The sequence below is a fragment of the Vigna umbellata genome, chromosome 3 (assembly GCF_029865625.1).
Source record: "Vigna umbellata cultivar VRB3 chromosome 3, Vumbellata_1.0, whole genome shotgun sequence".
Taxonomy (NCBI): Eukaryota; Viridiplantae; Streptophyta; class Magnoliopsida; order Fabales; family Fabaceae; genus Vigna; species Vigna umbellata.
The window spans coordinates 49981694-50003045 of NC_142167.1; the positions used below are offsets into that span (position 1 = coordinate 49981694).

Consider the following 21352-nt stretch of genomic DNA (forward strand, 5'->3'; position numbering starts at 1 on the left):
TACTTAGTCAATTCATGCAATCACCTACTGACCACCATTATCGTGCCATTCAGCACATTCTTAGGTACAATAAATCCAAGCCCTCTGAAGGGCTGTTTTTCCCTGCTGACTCACCTATGCACTTAAAGGCATTCAGTGACTCTGACTGGGCCACATGTCCTACCACCAGAAGATCCACAACAGGGTTCTGTGTGTTTCTCGGATCCTCTCTCATTTGCTGGAAATCTAAGAAGCAGAAAACTGTTTCCAGATCATCCACTGAGGCTGAGTACAGAGCACTTGCTGCCACTGTATGTGAGATACAGTGGCTTTGCTATCTCCTTCAGGATTTTCAGATTAAGGCGTCAGGGGTCCCCGCCTTGTACTGCGACAGCAAGTCTGCACGACACATAGCACATAACCAGAGCTTCCACGAACGCACCAAGCATATTGAGCTCGATTGCCACGTTGTTCGTGAAAAGGTTCAGGAACACCTCCTTAATCTCCTTCCAGTGCGATCCGACGAACAGCTTGCCGATATCTTCACAAAATTTCCGCACCGCGTCAAGTTCAAGTCTATTGTTCCCAAGCTTGGACTGGTGGCCATACACCGTCCAGCTTGAGGGGAGGCTATTGAGAATCGTATAGATTCTTTACTGTCTAACAGACAGTACTGGACTGTATTACTTAGGTTTTATTGTGCTTTTATGTCTAACCGTTTTCAGTTTACCGGAGCTCTATAAATAGAGTTCCCCTTTGTGTTTTCAGTGTAAGAAACAGTAATGAAACAACTAGAACAGATTTGCATGAAATAAGAAAAGGTTACTTTTTACTTACCTCCCTTGCCATCCTCTTCATCTTTGCCTTCTCCACCATTGCAGTCTGATGCTTCTACGACCATCAAACTGCCTTGCCCTCTTTGCTTCTCTTCCATCGCCAGAACACGAGAGTTCTCTGGAAGCTTCATTCTCTCTTTTCACATTCATAAGTCCGCGTGCCACGTCCGCTGCCTTCTTTCAGTAAAAGGGTAATACCCATGCCACGCACAGTGTTGGATTGGGCCGACCCCTCTTCTTACACGCTATTGGGCCTCGTCTTAATAGAAAGAAAAGAAAACCATCAAAACCTCAGTGCCGACGCCAAGGAGTGTGTTGTTGGATGTTCAGATTCCAACATGATACCGCGTTCGCTGACTCTCAACTTCAATTGATCAATCACCAAAATCAAATTCCTACACCACACCTTCTCTCTCCTTTGCAAAATCTGAATCAACAACACGCAGCAAAACATCTCACTCAACCACACCAACAACACTTCAGATCTACGATTCCAATCCCACAACACAAAAAATAAACAAAAACCGATTTCTCCAAGCGGCCTCAAAATGGCGCCTTCACCCTTCACTTCATTACCCTTCGTCTTCTTTACCCTTCTGTCAATTCTCCACCTTTCGCACTGCAAGACCCTAAAGCGTGACGGTAACGTTAGCTACTTAACTCAGTCCCTTTACCCATGTCGTTTTCTCTCAACTTTTCTCCAATTCGGTTAATTGGGTTGTCGAGTTTTGCTTTTTCCCGTCATGGGTCGGAGTCGTTTATGTCTTCCTCGAATTTTTTGCAGTTAAGGCTTTGAACGAGATCAAGGCTTCTCTTGGGTGGAGAGTGGTGTATGCGTGGGTCGGTGATGACCCTTGTGGTGATGGGGATCTTCCTCCTTGGTCTGGTGTCACGTGTTCCACTGTCGGTGATTATCGTGTCGTGACCGAGCTGTGAGCATCATTTATCAATTTTCAATTGATTTAGAAAAATGCAAAAAATGTCCCTTTTTTTTGGAATTGTTAAGATAAAGGTTTTTTATTTTTAAGTTCAGTTGTTGCTGACGAGATTTGAGGTTGTAAAGTTGGTGTAATTGGGATTTGGTATTTTTCAGTGAGGTGTATGCGGTGTCGATTGTCGGACCTTTTCCTACTGCTGTAACCAGCTTACTGGATCTTACACGGCTGTAAGTTTTTATTTTTTTCATTAATCTATGTTTCCTTTAATTTTGATCCTTTAACGGGTTGAGAAACATGTGGTGTTGATTAACGCCTATGGTTGTGTTGGAGTTGAATGTTTGAAAGCCAAATATTGTGTTCTGTTTGTATGTTTTTCATATTTGTTTGCAGGATAGCGAGGAGTTTATTTGGTTGGTGTTTTTTATAATTTGATGCAAAATAATAAAGAAATTAATTATAAATGGTTGATTGAGATTTATGGGTTGAGATAATGCATTTGCAGTTCATCTGCATTTTGTTTTGCTTTGTTGCTTTTAATTACAATTACTATATGTGTATCATTGAAATGCTTCCATTTTGATTCTCCCTTTGAAATTCTTATGAGTTGATGCACTGTGTACTTATGGCAGTGATCTTCACAATAACAAGTTGACAGGGCCTATTCCTCCTCAAATTGGACGGTTGAGGCGTCTTAAAATACTGTATGAATTTTCTGATCCCTGTTCACTTTTTCTTTCTCTCTGCATTTTTTGTTCTGATACTTATGTTTGACGCAGTACAATTATTTATACTAGATTTTTATGTTAACAACTAATGTTTATTTAGGAAGATTTTTCTTTTTACTGGGTTTTTATTTAAGCAGTGGTTGATCATCTATAACCATTATTCTAAGATGTTATATTGATTCATTTTTTACCTCTCTTTCCTTCCAGAAATTTGAGGTGGAACAAACTACAGGATGCAATTCCTCCAGAAATTGGTCAGCTCAAAAGTTTAACACATCTGTGAGTAACTCTTACCTTCCTAATGTCTTTGGGCTTGCTTGTCCCTTTTTCATCGTTGCTTTTATTTTATTTAGAATTGTAACTGTAATGTCATATCTTTTTGCAGGTACCTAAGCTTCAACAATTTTAAGGGAGAAATTCCCAAGGAGCTAGCAAATCTGCCTGACCTTCGCTATCTTCATCTCCATGAAAACCGTTTAACCGGAAGAATACCACCAGAATTGGGCACTCTACAAAATCTTCGGCACTTGTAATAATCAAAGCATTTTAATTTAATAATATTCTAGTGCAGAGTACACTATTTATCGTACTTAATGTTTCCTAATACTGTTATACTTTATAGGGATGCTGGTAACAATCATTTGGTGGGTACCTTAAGGGAACTCATTCGTATTGAAGGTTGCTTTCCAGCCCTACGCAATCTGTAAGTTAATGCTGGTGAATTAGTTTCCTCAATATATTATCATTTGGTTTTAAATAATATTGTCTAAATTTTAACGTTTTTTTTGTGGAACCAGATATCTAAACAATAATTATTTTACTGGAGGAGTACCTGCACAACTTGCTAACTTAACCAGTCTTGAAATATTGTGAGTGCTGCTTTTCCTTTTATCCTTTAATACCACTTTTCATTCTTCCTCCTCCTTTGAGCATGTGTGAGAGAGAGAGAGACAGTATTGCTTTACAATAATTCTACCCTTTTTGCAATATCTGTCTCTTATTTATGGAATTTCCATAACATGATTATTCTATGTTGGAGGCAGGTACCTATCCTACAACAAAATGTCAGGAGTTATACCATCGAGCATTGCTCATATTCCTAAATTGACATGCTTGTAAGTTTGTCTTTCTCTTGTTGATTGGAATCTTCATTAGAAGTGTTGTGCATTGAATAAGGTCTAAGTTGTTTTTGATTTTTCATGAAACTCTTGATTTCGTATTTTGTTGCTACTTATATATCTTTTAATTTTATTTTATAATATACTTATTCTTTAATGAGGAAGATTCCTCACCTTTTTTGGACAGATGTTAATGGAGAAGCTAGTCTTGGAATACCTTATTAGATTTAGTAGTTGAAATTTTGTTATTTTGATTGGTGACTTTTAGGAGGTAGTGGATGATATGATTCAGAGAAAGATTAACACTATGCGTATTCAAGAAACTAAATGGGTTGGAGAAAAAGGTATAGATCCAGACACTGCACGAGTTAAACTTTGGTGTACACTAGAAAGTTGGAGGTGATGACAAAATTGCTACTACTGGTGGAAAGTGGTGGAAGTAAAAAGAATCGGGACTAAATTTTACCTTAAAATTTACATTGGAGACTGATAATATTATTAATTTTTGCTTATGCGCCACAAGTAGGATCATAACCACTTTTAAAAGAGAAATTTTGTAAATGTTTTGGATCAAAGTTTTCCTCAAGAGGAAAAGATTCTCGTAGGCAGGGATTTAAATAGATATGTTGTTAATTGGGCAAGATATGTTGATGAATTAAAAGGTTTTGGACCAAGTGATAAGAAATCTTGGTGGTGGAACATAAGTGTTCGAGGAAAGAAATAAAAGAGTGTTTTAAGGATTTACACGAGTCCAATAATACTAAAAATTGGGCAAGATTTTGGAAACATAGAAATGAGGTAGTTAAAGTTGTGAATGAGGCACTATTCAAAGCGGTTGCAGAGTTTTAGCTTGATATTGGGACAAAGAATAAATAAAGAGCATATATATAATAAGCTTGCCAGAAGTAGGTAAAAGAAATCAAGAATTTTGGACCAAGATTTATTAAAGATCAAGAGAATTTCTAAGTTACTGCTACAGATCACGATATCAAAGAAATATGGGATAGCTATGTCCAAAGTTTTTCAATGCTAGATAAGGATTTATATTTAGCATGGAAGAATTAGAAAATTAACTGTTCGAACAAATTTGACTTATTGTGTAGAATTTTAGTTATTGAAGTAAAAGAAGCCTGTAAGAAGATGGATAATAGTAAAGTTTATTAGTTTATATAATTTGGTTGTTCACTGAGTTCAAGAGCATCATGTGATCTACATAGCTAACTTCACCTGCTGGGATAAAGTTATTGTTGCTGTTCTATTGGTTTACCGACAAAAAGAGTTTTTTGTATTGTAACCGGATATATCACAAAATTCAATGGATGGGCTATTTTTAAACATACGAGTATATAAGTCATATAGAAATTGATGTGAGTGTATGTTTACCCTTTTTGATTTTGAGACTTATAAACCTTGTCCTTTAGGCATTGAGTTCTCTAAATGCAATTTAAGAACTAGAAACACATGCTTTACTTGCTTTCATTTATTTATTCTCGCTGGAAAACTATGGTCTTTAATATGCTGCTGTGAGCTTCAATACTACAAACACTTGGCTCAGAATTCTAATTTTCTGTAGAAAATGGAAATTTGAACTTTCCTTTCCTTTCCATTTTGTTAGTAAGATTGATAAATATGTTCTCAGATACTTCCATGAAACTCAATTGTCATCTCTGTGAAGTTTTTAACAATTTCAAGATTTTTTTCTCTATTGCAGGTACTTGGATCACAATCAGTTTTCAGGGAGAATTCCCGATCCCTTTTATAAGCATCTATTTTTGAAAGAAATGTGAGTTTCCAATGAAGTTGTGCAGATCACATTATATTGTTCTAAGAACTGAGAAATTTTATATGCTCTTGGCAGGTACCTCGAAGGAAATGCATTCCGGCCTGGTGTCAACCCCATTGGTTTTCATAAAGTGCTTGAAGTTTCTGATTCAGACTTCCTTGCTTAATAAAAGCTCTAAATATTTATAATTTTTCAGGAACTGTACTTGTATAATTATTGAAAATATCTTGTTCCTCTAATTACCTCAATGAAATACCCACATAGGTAATTCAATTTTGTCTAATATGTCTTGTGGTAATAAACAGTCTTTTTTTAGTTTTAAGAGCTTTCCACGTTTCCAACAAGTTGTAATATATAGTCATGAACTCTTGTTATCAGCTTCAAAATTGAAGAATGATATTGCATATTTTGATATTAAACTCTGTTTTGAAATATATAGTCATTAAACTCTGTTTTGAAATATATAGTCATTAAACTCTGTTTTGAAATATCCATCTTGAACTTGAATAACGAGGTGAGTGCTTAACTTTCAAACTCTGCTGAGACCAATCTGCTCAGTAATTAAGTTAATATGACTTTCATGAGATAATATCTGTCTTTTTTCTTAAATTTATTTTTGTAACATCCCAAAATTATCCAGTCAACAACTATATACTTAGAATAATCACATATATCAATATGGCAAAACAGTTTTAAAAGTAAAGGGGCAGAATTCATAAATGGCCAAACGGCCTGATATATATACACATGAATCCGCGAGCGTTTACAAAACAAATGAGGACGAACGGTTTACAAAAATCATTACCGAACGTCCAAGTATTTACACAATCAAAAGGAGTGCTCGCTCACAACTACCCTCTCTTCTAACTACACTAACTAAATAACTGAACGCCTTTACTGTTCGGCCTTCACCTCAACCTCTACTAGATTCTCCTCAGCTATGATTTCCTCTTCAAGCGTTTGCTCCAGTGAAGCATCTCCTTCTGCTCACATCCACACGGATGATCATTGCAAGGACAAGACGGATATACATATACAGACAACACAATGGAAAATGCAAGGGTAAGCTTATTGAATTTAATTCAAGTCAAACATACATTTCATACTTATCAATTTCAGCAAGTAAATTCACAACATATACATTCAATTCATCCATTAACTCAATCAAAATCCTGATACTAGACCGACCGTCCGGACAGTATGAATTCTGTGTAGCTACGACGTCCGTGCACCCAGGTGGAAGAGCTGGAATACTCGTCAGCTGCCACCTGAGGTTAGTCCGTTCTGTCCAAGTTACAGTTATGGACTAAGACCTCCTGCCATTCCCACACATGACATACTCCTCTCTACTTGAGAACGAGCACTTACGGAATATCAGGATGAACCGCCAGCTAAGCTTACCACATTCATACTTTACAAATCTCAATTTCCAATCAAGAGTCGTTCCTCCCTGGAACGCTCGTTCAAAATCCACAATCACAATTTCAGTTCTCATACTGTTCGCACATCTTAATTCATCCTCTTAAATACATTTTCATTCTTTGTTTCACTTGCATAAAAAGACGAACGTTCACTCCCCTTCATAACGGGGACGAACGTCAAGAGTGAGACCGAGAAAGACTTCTTTGAATCAGTTAAATGAACTGACTCTTGTACGATCCGAAAATACTTAGAATAATTTAAGTTCAATAACTCTGGAACGAATCCAATGGATAGATACATCACAAACTTGTTTAGATAAAATAAACCGAACACGATTTAATTCAGGAGACAAACCACCAGTCAATGACTGAGCGCGAAAATAGGCATTTAATGAAGTTTTGGACGAACGTCACTGAAATCTTGGACGAACGTTAATAGATCTATTGGACGAACGCTATTTAAATTTACGGACGAACGCTATTACAAAGTCAGGACGAACGTTATGAGAATTCAAGACGAACGCTATTTCCGCTTGTTGGTGATTACTGAAAGAACGAGCGTTCGGTATAAGACCGAGCGCTACTTATCACTTACACTTTGGGACGAGCGTTCGGTATAAGACCGAGCGCTACTTAGGACGTACGCTTTTAGGTCGAGGCTATTCACTGTTTTAAAATCATAGAAATTTGGAATTTCATATAAGCTGAGATACTTAAAGTTTATGTTTTAGCAATTTGACTAAGTGTCCAAGGGTAGATTTTCAAGCTTCTCAATTTCTCACATAACACTCCTGATGTCTACGTTTGGCCGAACGCTCAAATGTAAAGCTATATATTTAAGAGGGCGTTCGTCCTCAAGGATAATCCTTTCCAAATGAAAGGGTTCGACTACTCCGAAGAATTTACTGAGAATACTGATAATGCTAATTTTTACCATTATTTAAGCATCAATTTAGTAGCAAAATCAACTCCTTTTTAACTTATAACTTGTTTAATCCTCTTCTTTTGTCTTGTTTTCTAAAGAATATTGTCTTTGGCTACTTTGATGTGCTTTCATCAATAATCCCTTATTTTGTAGCTAATAATGAGCTTGGAAGGGTCTCCAATAATGTCTAAGGCTGAACCAACCACTAGAAGCAAGCAGATCTACGAAAAAAGTGAAAATGATGCAGTGCTGAAAAGTCAGGCCTGGGCCCCCCTAGGTCAGGGGCGCCCAGCGCCACTTGCACAGAAGCCAGTTGCTGTGTGCTGGTCGCGCCCGGGCGTGAGAAATGGGGCGCCGGGCGCGACTTTACAGAGAGTCTCGCGCCCGGGCGTGAGAAATGGGGCGCCGGGCGTGACTTTTCCAGAGAGGTTCGCGCTCGGGCGTGAGAAATGGGGCGCCGGGCGCGACTTTTGCTGATGTGTCAGATCGAGCTTATTTAACCCTAAAACGCGAAGGGGTTTGGGTCTTTGGTTCTTTGGAGGCGCGATTTCACGTCTGGAGCTCATGGAGGGCGCGAGGAGCTTGTGGGAACATCTCCTCCTCTTCCTTTGGGTCTTCTTCTTCTTCCATCTTCCATGTTTGTAAGCTTTAGGGTTCTCCATGGAAATGGAGAACCTGATTCATCTTGTTGGGATTAGTTGTAGCCTTTGAATTCTTGTGTAATTATTGAATGATTTGAATGTATATATGCCTTTTCTATCAATTGCTAGTATTCTTGTTTCCGATCTTAAAGCTTACATGTAATGGGGACGTTCATAACTTGATTTTGGGGGTTTTGTGGATTATGGGGACGTAAGATGGAACCCAGAACTGAAATAGGAGTCCTTGTGGTTCATTGATTCTAGGGATGGAAGATGATTCACATGTTGTCTTAGATCCTAGCTCTTTAATGCGGGTTTGCTTGTTAGATTTTCCAAGGGATTGGAGTTTGATAAGGAAAACCTAGGCTCTTTCACCTAAGGGATTAGGGCTAGAGTGTTTTAGTGGATTGACTTTAGTAAATTGATAGAGAGGAGATGAAATTGGTTTTACACAAGAGTGCATTGGTGAAAACTAACCTTAACAATGTCATTTCATACCATTTCTAGTCTTTTCCATTTCCAAGTGCCTTCAATACCAAAGTCCAACCTTGTAATTATTTGTGAATTTATGTTTATGCACATATTCTTAAATGTTGAGTTGTTCTTGAGTCTATATGAGTTGTTAATCGCACAATTCTCTAGTATTACGAGTCTCTTGGGAAAACGATACCTGGTCTTACCGGTTTATTACTTGAACGATTCGGTGCGCTTGCCGAAATCACCTAACAAGTTTTTGGCGCCGCTGCCGGGGACTCGTGTCAATACTAGACTTTTGTGAGGTTTCTAACTTATGTAGACTTGATTTTGTATATAGAACTAACTCTTTTGTTGTAAATAGATTTTCACTTTTGTTTGGGCTAATTTGTGGCTTTAGCCTAGTTGTGTCTAAGTGTATGCAGGGAGATGTTCATACAAGGAGGACTGCAGCCTCAAAAGCATCATGAAGACCCTGAGCTTGAAGGAATTATAGGACACAAGGAGACAACTATGTTGAGCATCACAAGCTGCCCCAAATTCTTCTTCCTTTGAAAATGCTCCAAATGCTAAGTGAAAGATGAAGAAAGGGAGAAGGAAAAGAGAAAGACTAGTCACCACCACCCTTTGATGAGAGACAAGGAACTCAAGCCTAGCAAGCCAAAGTTGATCAAGAGGATTGAGTGTTTGAAGATGACAAGGTAGTGGAAGGGCTAAAAAGAAGAATTCAAGCTATGAGAGCTGATTTGGTGGCTAGAAAGTGTTCAAGAAGAGTTGGTGAAAGGAGCACACCAACATCAGCATTTGCACTTCATTGAGTAATACATCAAGCTAATGACGTTAAACAAGCGCTTTTGGGAGGCAACCCAATTTTCTTATCCTTTTTACTAGTGTTTGTGTGATTTTTGTGTTATTTGCATTAGTAACTTATGTTTTGCATGTTTGTGTAGTTTTGCATTATTGTGATTTTTGAGTTGTGATGTTGTTTTTATGGTTTGTATAAGTGTATTAGGTTAGTTTTAGCTTGTTTGGTGTGTGAGTGCATTGAATGAAGGGCTAGAACCAAAAATCACATGGTGAGTGGCCAATTTTGCAGAATGCAGAAAACTGGAGTGGCGCCCAGCCCCCCCCTGCACCAGGGGCGCCCAGCGCGAGCTGCACCAGTGGCCATCCTGCACCTATTTGACTGAGTGGCGCCCAGCCCCCCTGCTGAGGGGCGCCCAGCGTGAACTGCACCAGGGGCGCCCAGCACCAAAAATTCTGGTTCTGCACTTTTGTTTTTCTTGATTTATGATGAGTTTCCCATTCTTTTGCACTCTTTCACACACTTCTTGTGATGTGTTTTTAAACCTTTTTGTGTTGTGGTACCTTTGGGAAGCTTAATTTTAAGACTTCCCTCTATGTGCATGTACTTTTGTCTTTGTTTGTTTTGGCTTTCATTGTTTTGTGTCTTTGCTTTCTTTTGCACTTTTCTTTTAGTTTGTTTTTGGACCTTTCTCTTCAATTGACTGTGAGATACTAATTTTACTTTGAGCTTTCTTGTTACAGGATAAGATCTTCCTTAGGACTTAACAAGTTTAAAACCACCAGTGGTCATCCTTTGAAGCATGCGTGAGTTGAGCAACCATATGACTTGAAGATTTTGCTGCTCGTGTAGCATGGCCTGGGGCCAGGCCCCTACTGATGGGGGAGGTGGAGCAGTTGCGGAGTATAAGCTACTGTTGGAGGAAGATGTTTCAGATGAAAGTGAAGCTAGTGTCCTACACTGCTGGAGATGCAAAGAGTCCATTTTGATCGGTTTTTCCGTTTTAATTTCAAGTTTTATTTACTTTTAGTATTTGTGTTTTTGGATTTCTTTTTTACTTGCCTTGTGGATAGTTCTTGTGCAATTGGTCTGGTGATTTGAGTGAATCATATGTAAAGCTTGAATTGAATGCAAATCTCTTGTGCTTGCTCTTTATCCATGAGAATTGTTTTGAAAATCTGATTGAGATTATGTGGTTGATCTTGTTGAACAGAGATTGTGGTTGCTTGTATCTGTTTAGATAGATGCTTGGTTTTAACTGTGATCAATATTCTTGGCATGATGTTTATCAAATTTTGGAACCTTGAGTAAACCTGTGAGATGTTGTGCCTCAGAGTTTATTGATGAATGATATTACTTTGGAATCATAGTTGATTTTGCCTAAGTTTCTCTATTTGAACTAGTTAGTTGCATGTTGTAAATGATCAAGGCCATCTTGTTCTTCCACCTCTTCTACATTTTGAGCCTAAAAGCCAATGTATAACCTTTGAACCTTAAAGAAAACTTTCTCATTCCTAAAACCTTAAGCTTATTGAAAAATCCTTAACCTCCTTACCTTGAGTTGAGATGAACATATATGTTAGGATGAAGAGCATGGTTTAAGTTTGGGGGAGTTCTTCTTGTAAAAAGGGGAGCATTGAGAAAACAATAAGTTGAGTTAAAAAGAAAGAAAAAAAGAAAGAAGAAGAAAGACAAAAACATGAATTCAATGAAAAAGAGTTGGGAAATAGGTTGAGAAGTGGTTTATTCAATTTTGGAGTAAAAGAGATACTATGCTATATCATGAATTAAATTGTTTGGTCTCTTATCTCAAGGTGCTTTGTTGTCCAGAAAAACAAATTTTTCTTCTTAGCCTAGCCACAATACAAGCTTCAAAAAGTCCTTGTGATGTAACTTGCTTGTTAATGTGTTTGATATTGTTGAAACGAAAGGCAAAGTTGATTTGTGTAACATTGTGATATTTGAGAGTAAGACACACATCCTTATACACCATTGTGCTTGAGTGAAACACTTTTCTTGGTGAGGATTGGTTCCATGCACTCATTGAAAACAACTTGCCATGTTTGTTGATCTCATCTATCTTGTGACTTTTAATTTGTGAGCACCATGGTTGAAGTTTAGCTTGCTAAGACTATATTGTCTCGTGAATGTGATTTCCAAGTTGAGCAAGCATGATTGATTTTGTTTATTTGATTGAAAGTGTGCTTAAAGTTGCTAGACCATTGTGATTGAATTATTTGCTAGGTGAAGTACTTTTGCTTGAGGACAAGCAAAGTTGTAAGTTTGGGGGTATTTGATAATGCTAATTTTTACCATTATTTAAGCATCAATTTAGTAGCAAAATCAACTCCTTTTTAACTTATAACTTGTTTAATCCTCTTCTTTTGTCTTGTTTTCTAAATAATATTGTCTTTGGCTACTTTGATGTGCTTTCATCAATAATCCCTTATTTTGTAGCTAATAATGAGCTTGGAAGGGTCTCCAATAATGTCTAAGGCTGAACCAACCACTAGAAGCAAGCAGATCTGCGAAAAAAGTGAAAATGATGCAGTGCTGAAAAGTCAGGCCCGGGCCCCCCTAGGTCAGGGGCGCCCAGCGCCACCTGCACAGAAGCCAGTTGCTGTGTGCTGGTCGCGCCCGGGCGTGACTTTTCCAGAGAGGTTCGCGCTCGGGCGTGAGAAATGGGGCGCCGGGCGCGACTTTTGCTGATGTGTCAGATCGAGCTTATTTAACCCTAAAACGCGAAGGGGTTTGGGTCTTTGGTTCTTTGGAGGCGCGATTTCACGTCTGGAGCTCATGGAGGGCGCGAGGAGCTTGTGGGAACATCTCCTCCTCTTCCTTTGGGTCTCCTTCTTCTTCCATCTTCCATGTTTGTAAGCTTTAGGGTTCTCCATGGAAATGGAGAACCTGATTCATCTTGTTGGGATTAGTTGTAGCCTTTGAATTCTTGTGTAATTGTTAAATGATTTGAATGTATATATGCCTTTTCTATCAATTGCTAGTATTCTTGTTTCCGATCTTAAAGCTTGCATGTAATGGGGACGTTCATGACTTGATTTTTGGGGTTTTGTGGATTATGGGGACGTAAGATGGAACCCAGAACTGAAATAGGAGTCCTTGTGGTTCATTGATTCTAGGGATGGAAGATGATTCACATGTTGTCTTAGATCCTAGCTCTTTAATGCGGGTTTGCTTGTTAGATTTTCCAAGGGATTGGAGTTTGATAAGGAAAACCTAGGCTCTTTCACCTAAGGGATTAGGGCTAGAGTGTTTTAGTGGATTGACTTTAGTAAATTGATAGAGAGGAGATGAAATTGGTTTTACACAAGAGTGCATTGGTGAAAACTAACCTTAACAATGTCATTTCATACCATTTCTAGTCTTTTCCATTTCCAAGTGCCTTCAATACCAAAGTCCAACCTTGTAATTATTTGTGAATTTATGTTTATGCACATATTCTTAAATGTTGAGTTGTTCTTGAGTCTATATGAGTTGTTAATCGCACAATTCTCTAGTATTACGAGTCTCTTGGGAAAACGATACCTGGTCTTACCGGTTTATTACTTGAACGATTCGGTGCGCTTGCCGAAATCACCTAACAAATACCGAACGGTCAAAGACCATTTCGATAACGAACGTTTATTTTCATAGATTTTAGATATTCAAACCCAACTTACAGTATACACATTTTCCAGTATATGCTTTCATACATCAATTTACTCAAATCATAGTGCCAATCCATACATTTTCATACATCATCTCATCATACAGCTCAGTTTCAATTTAATCAAACCATAGAATATTTCATCATTTCCATGCATCAATTCAGATCATACTCATATACTTTCAAAAATCAAATATCAAACATCATACTGCATACATATTTTCAGAACGCTCATACAAAACATGTAATTCCTATTACATTCATACATCACAGTAAATTACAAGAATTAAACTTAATAAGCTTCCCTTACCCGGATTTGTAGTGATCGTCCTAAAATGAATGGATCTTGATTCGTTTAAATGAGACTCTATCAACGTTTCTCTTAAGCTCTCCAACTAAACTAACCAAAAGAAAATGAAGGGCTTAGTCTACACCATTGCATGCAACTGAATACAGTTTGCAGGAACTCCAGAAACGAGCGTCCAAGTGAAACTTACCAGAACTGGAAGTTGTTCGGTTCAATATGGAGCTCTCGGTGCAGGGAACGTTTCTGCGTTTTCTGAAATGTGATCGGAGAAGAGGATGGTGAGTTGCAGAAGAGAGAAGAAGAAAGGTTCTAGAGAGATGGAGGAGAAAATGAAATTTCTGAGTTTGGAAGGGGAGAAGGTGCGCGTAGAGAGTGGGAGTTTTTGCAAAAATTTTACTTTTGATCAAATCCCACTTCCAGGAGAACGAACGTCTCACTGGTTGACACCTGTACCCCACCATTCACTTCAGAAACTTCCCTTTGACAAGTGGCGTGCATGCAGAGCTCGTTCTCAGTGGATATTTAATGCATTGAGTTGCGTGGCATGGTGCATTGATGTAAGCAGCTAGGTGACTCATTATAGACATTAATGGGACGTGACAATCCCCCTAACTACAAAAATTTTCGTCCTCGAAAATTAAATGTTACCAGGAAATAGATGAGGGTATAAGTCTCTCATGGCATCCTCAACTTCCCAAGTAGAGTCGCTAGTCTTGTCGTCCCGCACCACTTTCACCAACCGAACGTCCTTCCCTTTGTATAACTTAGTACGAACGTCTTCAACGCGAACCGGCTGCATCTCTAGCGTTCGGTCTTGTCGAAGACGAACGTCCTCCAGCTCCAATATGTGCGAGGGATCTGATACGTATTTTCGGAGATGAGAAACGTGAAACACCGGATGGAGGTTGGACAATTGTGGAGGTAAAGCTAACTCGTACGCAACTGGTCCAATCTTCCTTGTGATCTGATACGGCCCCACGAACTTGGAGACAACTTCTTTGATCTCAACGCTCTGCCTACTCCAGTAGTTGGATTAAGTCTTAGAAAAACATGGTCACCAGCTTTGAACTCTAAGGGCCGCCTCCTCTTATCCGCGTATGACTTCTGCCTGCTTCTGGACGTCCTCAATCTTTCTTGAATTAACTTCACCTTTTCAGTCGTTTGTTGAACGAGCTCTGGTCCAGTCAGCACGTTTTCTCCTTCTTGAAACCAGCAAAGTGGTGTGCGGCATTTACGTCCGTAAAGTGCTTCGAAGGGAGCCATTCCAATGCTGGACTGGAAGCTGTTGTTGTTGGTGAACTCCACTAACGGCAAGACTTCGTCCCAAACGCCCATGTGATCTAGCACGCACGTCCTCAATAAGTCCTCGAGCGTCTGGATCGTTCTCTCGGATTGACCGTCCGTCTGAGGATGGTACGCTGAACTCATTTGGAGTTTGCTGCCCAGTTCGCTTTGCAACGACTGCCAAAACCGAGAGGTGAACCTTGTGTCTTGGTCAGAAATGATGCTGGACGGCACTCCATGCAGACGAACGATCTCCTTGATGTAGAGCTTTGCCAAGTTAGTCATGGACATCTTCAAGTTGACCGCTAGGAAGTGAGCACTCTTTGTTAAACGATCCACTATCACCCAAATGGAATCGTGATTCTTGACTGTGCGGGGCAAGTGTGTCACGAAATCCATTGAAATGCTGTCCCACTTCCATTCGGGAATCTCCAAAGGTTGTAGTAGTCCGCCCGGTCTTTGATATTCAGCTTTGGTACGTTGACAAGTTAGACATGAAGCCACAAAACGTGCGACATCACTCTTCATCCCTGGCCACCAAAACGATTGCTTTAGATCGTGATACATCTTAGTCATGCCAGGATGCATGCTAAGACGGCTGTGATGTCCTTCGGCTAAGATGATTCGCTTCAGATCTCCATCATTTGGAACGCACGTCCTACCCATATAACGTAGTAGGCCGTCCGTCCCAGCGTTGAATTCCTTTGCCTGATCTGTGCCGAGCGCGCTTCTTATCTTTACCAATTCCTCATCTTCAAGTTGCTTCGTTCTGATCCGTTCAAATACGTTACTGGATATCCTAAGGTTGCAGCATTTGATGCTGTCCGTTTCTAAATTGAACTGCAACCTTAAGTCTCTAAAGCTTTCCACTAAGCTTAACTTACGTACCATCATGGACGACACATGCACCACTTTTCTGCTCAATGCGTCCGCCACAACGTTCGCTTTTCCTGGATGGTAGAGTAACTCAAACTCATAATCCTTTAAGAACTCAAGCCACCTCCTCTGCCTCATATTCAACTCCTTCTGATCAAAGAGGTACTTGAGACTCTTGTGATTGCTGAAGACTTGGACAGTTGTTTTGTACAAGTAGTGCCTCCAAATCTTTAAAGCAAAGACGACCGCTGCCAGCTCCAGGTCGTGTGTTGGATAATTCCTCTCATGTATCTTCAATTGCCGAGAGGCATACGCCACCGCTCGTCTTTCTTGCATCAATGCACAGCCCAAACCTTGGTGGGACGCATCACAGTAGACTTCAAACGGTTTGGCCGTGTCCGGAATTACTAGAACTGGAGCGCTCGTCAACTTCCGCTTCAGCTCTTGGAAGCTAGATTCACACCGATCAGTCCAAGCGAACAGGTGATCTTTCCTGGTCAGCTGGGTTAATGGGGCTACTATCTTAGAAAATCCCTCTATGAAACGCCTGTAGTAGCCCGCAAGTCCCACAAAACTCCGTACTTCTGTGACCAAACGTGGGCTTTCCCAATCTAATACCGCTCGCACCTTGGCCGGATCAACTGAAATCCCACCAGCGGATACCACATGACCCAAGAACTGCACTTCCTTCATCCAAAACTCGCACTTGGATAACTTAGCGTACAGTTCTTTTTCTCTCAACACTCCAAGTGCCAATCTCAAGTGCTCTTCATGTTCTTCGCAGCTCTTGGAGTAGATGAGAATATCGTCAATGAACACCACTACAAACTTGTCCAAGTACGGCCTGAAGATTCTGTTCATATAGTCCATGAAGACTGCTGGAGCGTTCGTCACACCGAACGGCATGGCCACATACTCATAATGTCCGTAATGTGAACGGAAGGCCGTCTTCTGAATATCTCCTTCCTTAACACGAATCTGGTGATAGCCGGATCTCAAATCTATCTTAGAGAACACGCTCGCTCCATGCAATTGGTCCAGTAGATCATCAATCCGAGACAGTAGGTATTTGTTCTTCATGGTCAGCTTATTCAATTGACGATAGTCAATGCATAGCCAAGAGCTGCCATCCTTTTTCTTCACCAACAACATAGGCGCTCCCCAAGGTGACACACTTGGACGAATCAACTTCTTGTCCATTAATTCTTCAATTTGCTTCTTGAGTTCAACCAATTCTGCTGGTGCCATTCTATACGGTTGAACGGATATGGGTGCTGCGGTCGTTACCAAATCAATCGTGAATTCCACTTCACGAACAGGAGGTAGTCCTGGCACTTCATCCGGAAAGACGTCCGGGAATTCGTCCACAATCGTTCGTCCTTCAGTGTACTTATTGGACGAACGTTCAAAACTCTTATCCGCAACCTCTCTGTCTTCATGCGTCATAATCAAGAAACAACTTGCGCCCTCCATAATATCTTCTTTCAACTGGCCGAGCGTCACACCCAAATCCTCTTCATCTTCTTCAGGGAAAATTAACTTCTTAGCTCCACAATCTATGAGAATGCGATTGGTATTCAGCCAATCCATTCCCAAAATTACTTCTAAGTCTTTGAGAGGCAAACATATTAAGTTCACCTTGTATATACGCCCTTCTACCTCAATAGGACATCTAACGCACATAGTAGACGTCCTAACCTCTCCAGCCGCTGGGGTTGACACCACCAAGTCGAACTGCATCTCACTCTCGGCTAATCCCAGCTTATCAACGCACGCCTTCGAGATGGAGTGTGTCGCCCCCGAGTCAAACAATACACAACAATTCATTCCATACAACAAGCACGTGCTGGTGATAAGTGTACCTGAACTCGCTGCTTCTGCACCAGTGATCGCATACACACGCCCCACAGCTTGGGCTCGTCCACCACCTCTAGTCTGATTCCTTCTAGTGTTGGGTGGCCTCATCACCGCACGTCCACCCATATTGCACTCGTTCTCCAGATGGCCATGTCTTCTACAACGAGTGCAATATTTTACTCCTATCAATTGAGGACAAGCTGACTTCTAATGGGGTCCTCCACATTGAAAACATCTTACTGCCCCTGGTTGTCCTGACTGTCCAGCAACCACCATTGCTTGTGATCCACTTGGTTGCCCTGGACGAGCGTAGGGAGTCCTATTCCGATTCATATTTGATCTTGATAGAATCGGTCCCCTGGAGACTTGTTGCTTCTTATGCTGTTCGGCCTCAGCCATGTTCTTTTCTAACACTTTTGCCCTCTCAACCATTGCAGGGAACGAACGGATACATAGGCTGGAAATCAGTACTTTCAAATCACTCCTCAGCCCATTTTCGAACTTCCTGCATTGCCATTCTTCACTGGTTGCCATGGTGTTGAAACGAACCAAGTGTTTAAACTTGTTCGTGTACTCGGATACAGTCATTCCCCCTTGCACCAGCAGTAGGAATTCTACCTCTTTAGCAAAACGTACGCTGTCTGGAAAATACTCCTCATAAAATTTTCTTCTAAACACCTCCCAAGTAACTGGTTGGTGAGCGTCCGTCAATATCGCCATCATGCTCGCCCACCAGTGGCTAGCTTCTCCCGTCAACAGATATTCTGTGTAGGCTAAACAGTTCTCATCTGGACACCTCTTAGCATTATAAATTCTCTCCATGTCTTGTAGCCACTGATCGGCCTCATCTGGAATACACTTTCCACTGAACTTAGCCAGATGATGTTGGAGGAAACTTTCTAAGCTCCATTCAGCATGTGGTTGGGCAGCGTTGGAAGAGGACGCTCCAGGCGTACCTCTAGTGGCAGCAATAATCTCCATCAGCTGCCTCTGTGTAGCTTCAGAGTTGGCGCGTGCTGCCTCCAAACTCTGTAGAGCAGCAGCATTCTGCTCCATTAAGGTGGTATTTTGTTGTTGCAACCTTTCAATCACAGTCTCCAACATTCTAGTATTGTTGGGAGCGTCATACTCGTTAGGCTGCGGTGGAGGAGGGAGTCTAGGCGCCATTCGTTCTCTGGTTCAGTAGAAAAACGAACGTTAGTTATGTTCAAGAGTTAAAACAATAACTCATTAAACACACAACAAGCACACAGCAAAACGCAATGCACTCATAACCTACAGCGTCCTTAAGAGAACAAAACTGCTCTGATACCAATAATGTAACATCCCAAAATTATACAGTCAACAACTATATACTTAGAATAATCACATATATCAATATGGCAAAACAGTTTTAAAAGTAAAGGGGCAGAATTCATAAATGGCCGAACGGCCTGATATATATACACATATAAATCCACGAGCGTTTACAAAACAAATGAGGACGAACGGTTTACAAAAATCATTACCGAACGTCCAAGTATTTACACAATCAAAAGGAGCGCTCGCTCACAACTACCCTCTCTTCTAACTACACTAACTAAATAACCGAACGCCTTTACTGTTCGGCCTTCACCTCAACCTCTACTAGATTCTCCTCAGCTATGATTTCCTCTTCAAGCATTTGCTCCAGTGAAGCATCTCCTTCTGCTCACATCCACACGGATGATCATTGCAAGGACAAGACGGATATACATATACAGACAACACAATGGAAAATGCAAGGGTAAGCTTATTGAATTTAATTCAAGTCAAACATACATTTCATACTTATCAATTTCAGCAAGTAAATTCACAACATATACATTCAATTCATCCATTAACTCAATCAAAATCCTGATACTAGACCGACCGTTCGGACAGTATGAATTCTGTGTAGCTACGACGTCCGTGCACCCAGGTGGAAGAGCTGGAATACTCGTCAGCTGCCACCTGAGGTTAGTCCGTTCTGTCCAAGTTACAGTTATGGACTAAGACCTCCTGCCATTCCCACACATGACATACTCCTCTCTACTTGAGAACGAGCACTCACGGAATATCAGGATGAACCGCCAGCTAAGCTTACCACATTCATACTTTACAAATCTCAATTTCCAATCAAGAGTCGTTCCTCCCTGGAACGCTCGTTCAAAATCCACAATCACAATTTCAGTTCTCATACTGTTTGCACATCTTAATTCATCCTCTTAAATACATTTTCATTCTTTGTTTCACTTGCATAAAAAGACGAACGTTCACTCCCCTTCATAACGGGGACGAACGTCAAGAGTGAGACCGAGAAAGACTTCTTTGAATCAGTTAAATGAACTAACTCTAGTACGATCCGAAAATACTTAGAATAATTTAAGTTCAATAACTCTGGAACGAATCCAATGGATAGATACATCACAAACTTGTTTAGATAAAATAAACCGAACATGATTTAATTCAGGAGACAAACCACCAGTCAATGATCGAGTGCGAAAATAGGCATTTAATGAAGTTTTGGACAAACGTCACTGAAATCTTGGACGAACGTTAATAGATCTATTGGACGAACGCTATTTAAATTTACGGACGAACGCTATTACAAAGTCAGGACGAACGTTATGAGAATTCAAGACGAACGCTATTTCCGCTTGTTGGTGATTACTGAAAGAACGAGCGTTCGGTATAAGACCGAGCGCTACTTATCACTTACACTTTGGGACGAGCGTTCGGTATAAGACCGAGCGCTACTTAGGACGTACGCTTTTAGGTCGAGGCTATTCACTGTTTTAAAATCATAGAAATTTGGAATTTCATATAAGCTGAGATACTTAAAGTTTATGTTTTAGCAATTTGACTAAGTGTCCAAGGGTAGATTTTCAAGCTTCTCAATTTCTCACATAACACTCCTAATGTCTACGTTTGGCCGAACGCTCAAACGTAAAGCTATATATTTAAGAGGGCGTTCGTCCTCAAGGATAATCCTTTCCAAATGAAAGGGTTCGACTACTCCGAAGAATTTACTGAGAATACCGAACGGTCAAAGACCATTTCGATAACGAACGTTTATTTTCATAGATTTTAGATATTCAAACCCAACTTACAGTATACACATTTTCCAGTATATGCTTTCATACATCAATTTACTCAAATCATAGTGCCAATCCATACATTTTCATACATCATCTCATCATACAGCTCATTTTCAATTTAATCAAACCATAGAATATTTCATCATTTCCATGCATCAATTCAGATCATACTCATATACTTTCAAAAATCAAATATCAAACATCATACTGCATACATATTTTCAGAACGCTCATACAAAACATGTAATTCCTATTACATTCATACATCACAGTAAATTACAAGAATTAAACTTAATAAGCTTCCCTTACCCGGATTTGTAGTGATCGTCCTAAAATGAGTGGATCTTGATTCGTTTAAATGAGACTCTCTCAACATTTCTCTTAAGCTCTCCAACTAAACTAACCAAAAGAAAATGAAGGGCTTAGTCTACACCATTGCATGCAACTGAATACAGTTTGCAGGAACTCCAGAAACGAGCGTCCAAGTGAAACTTACCAGAACTGGAAGTTGTTCGGTTCAATATGGAGCTCTCGGTGCAGGGAACGTTTCTGCGTTTTCTGAAATGTGATCGGAGAAGAGGATGGTGAGTTGCAGAAGAGAGAAGAAGAAAGGTTCTAGAG

General features: G+C 40.1%; 1 protein-coding gene across 1 annotated transcript; it reads left to right on the forward strand.

The window, feature by feature from the left end:
* Positions 1-1108: 1108 nt before the first annotated feature.
* On the forward strand, positions 1109-5798 carry LOC148202841 (uncharacterized). The gene is made up of 11 exons (XM_088110926.1): positions 1109-1457; positions 1600-1747; positions 1909-1980; positions 2383-2454; positions 2686-2757; positions 2864-3007; positions 3101-3181; positions 3276-3347; positions 3522-3593; positions 5308-5379; positions 5455-5798. Exons 1-11 carry the CDS (start codon positions 1364-1366, stop codon positions 5543-5545), a joined length of 990 nt encoding a protein of 329 aa, XP_087967052.1. The 5' UTR covers positions 1109-1363; the 3' UTR covers positions 5546-5798.
* Positions 5799-21352: the final 15554 nt, after the last annotated feature.

Excerpts from the sequence above, each read along its gene's own strand:
- LOC148202841 (XM_088110926.1), top strand. The coding sequence starts at position 1,364 with ATGGCGCCTTCACCCTTCACTTCATTACCCTTCGTCTTCTTTACCCTT. Across the intron at positions 1,458-1,599 it reads CAAGACCCTAAAGCGTGACG|TTAAGGCTTTGAACGAGATC; the intron begins GTAACGTTAGCT and ends AATTTTTTGCAG. Across the intron at positions 2,758-2,863 it reads CTCAAAAGTTTAACACATCT|GTACCTAAGCTTCAACAATT; the intron begins GTGAGTAACTCT and ends ATCTTTTTGCAG.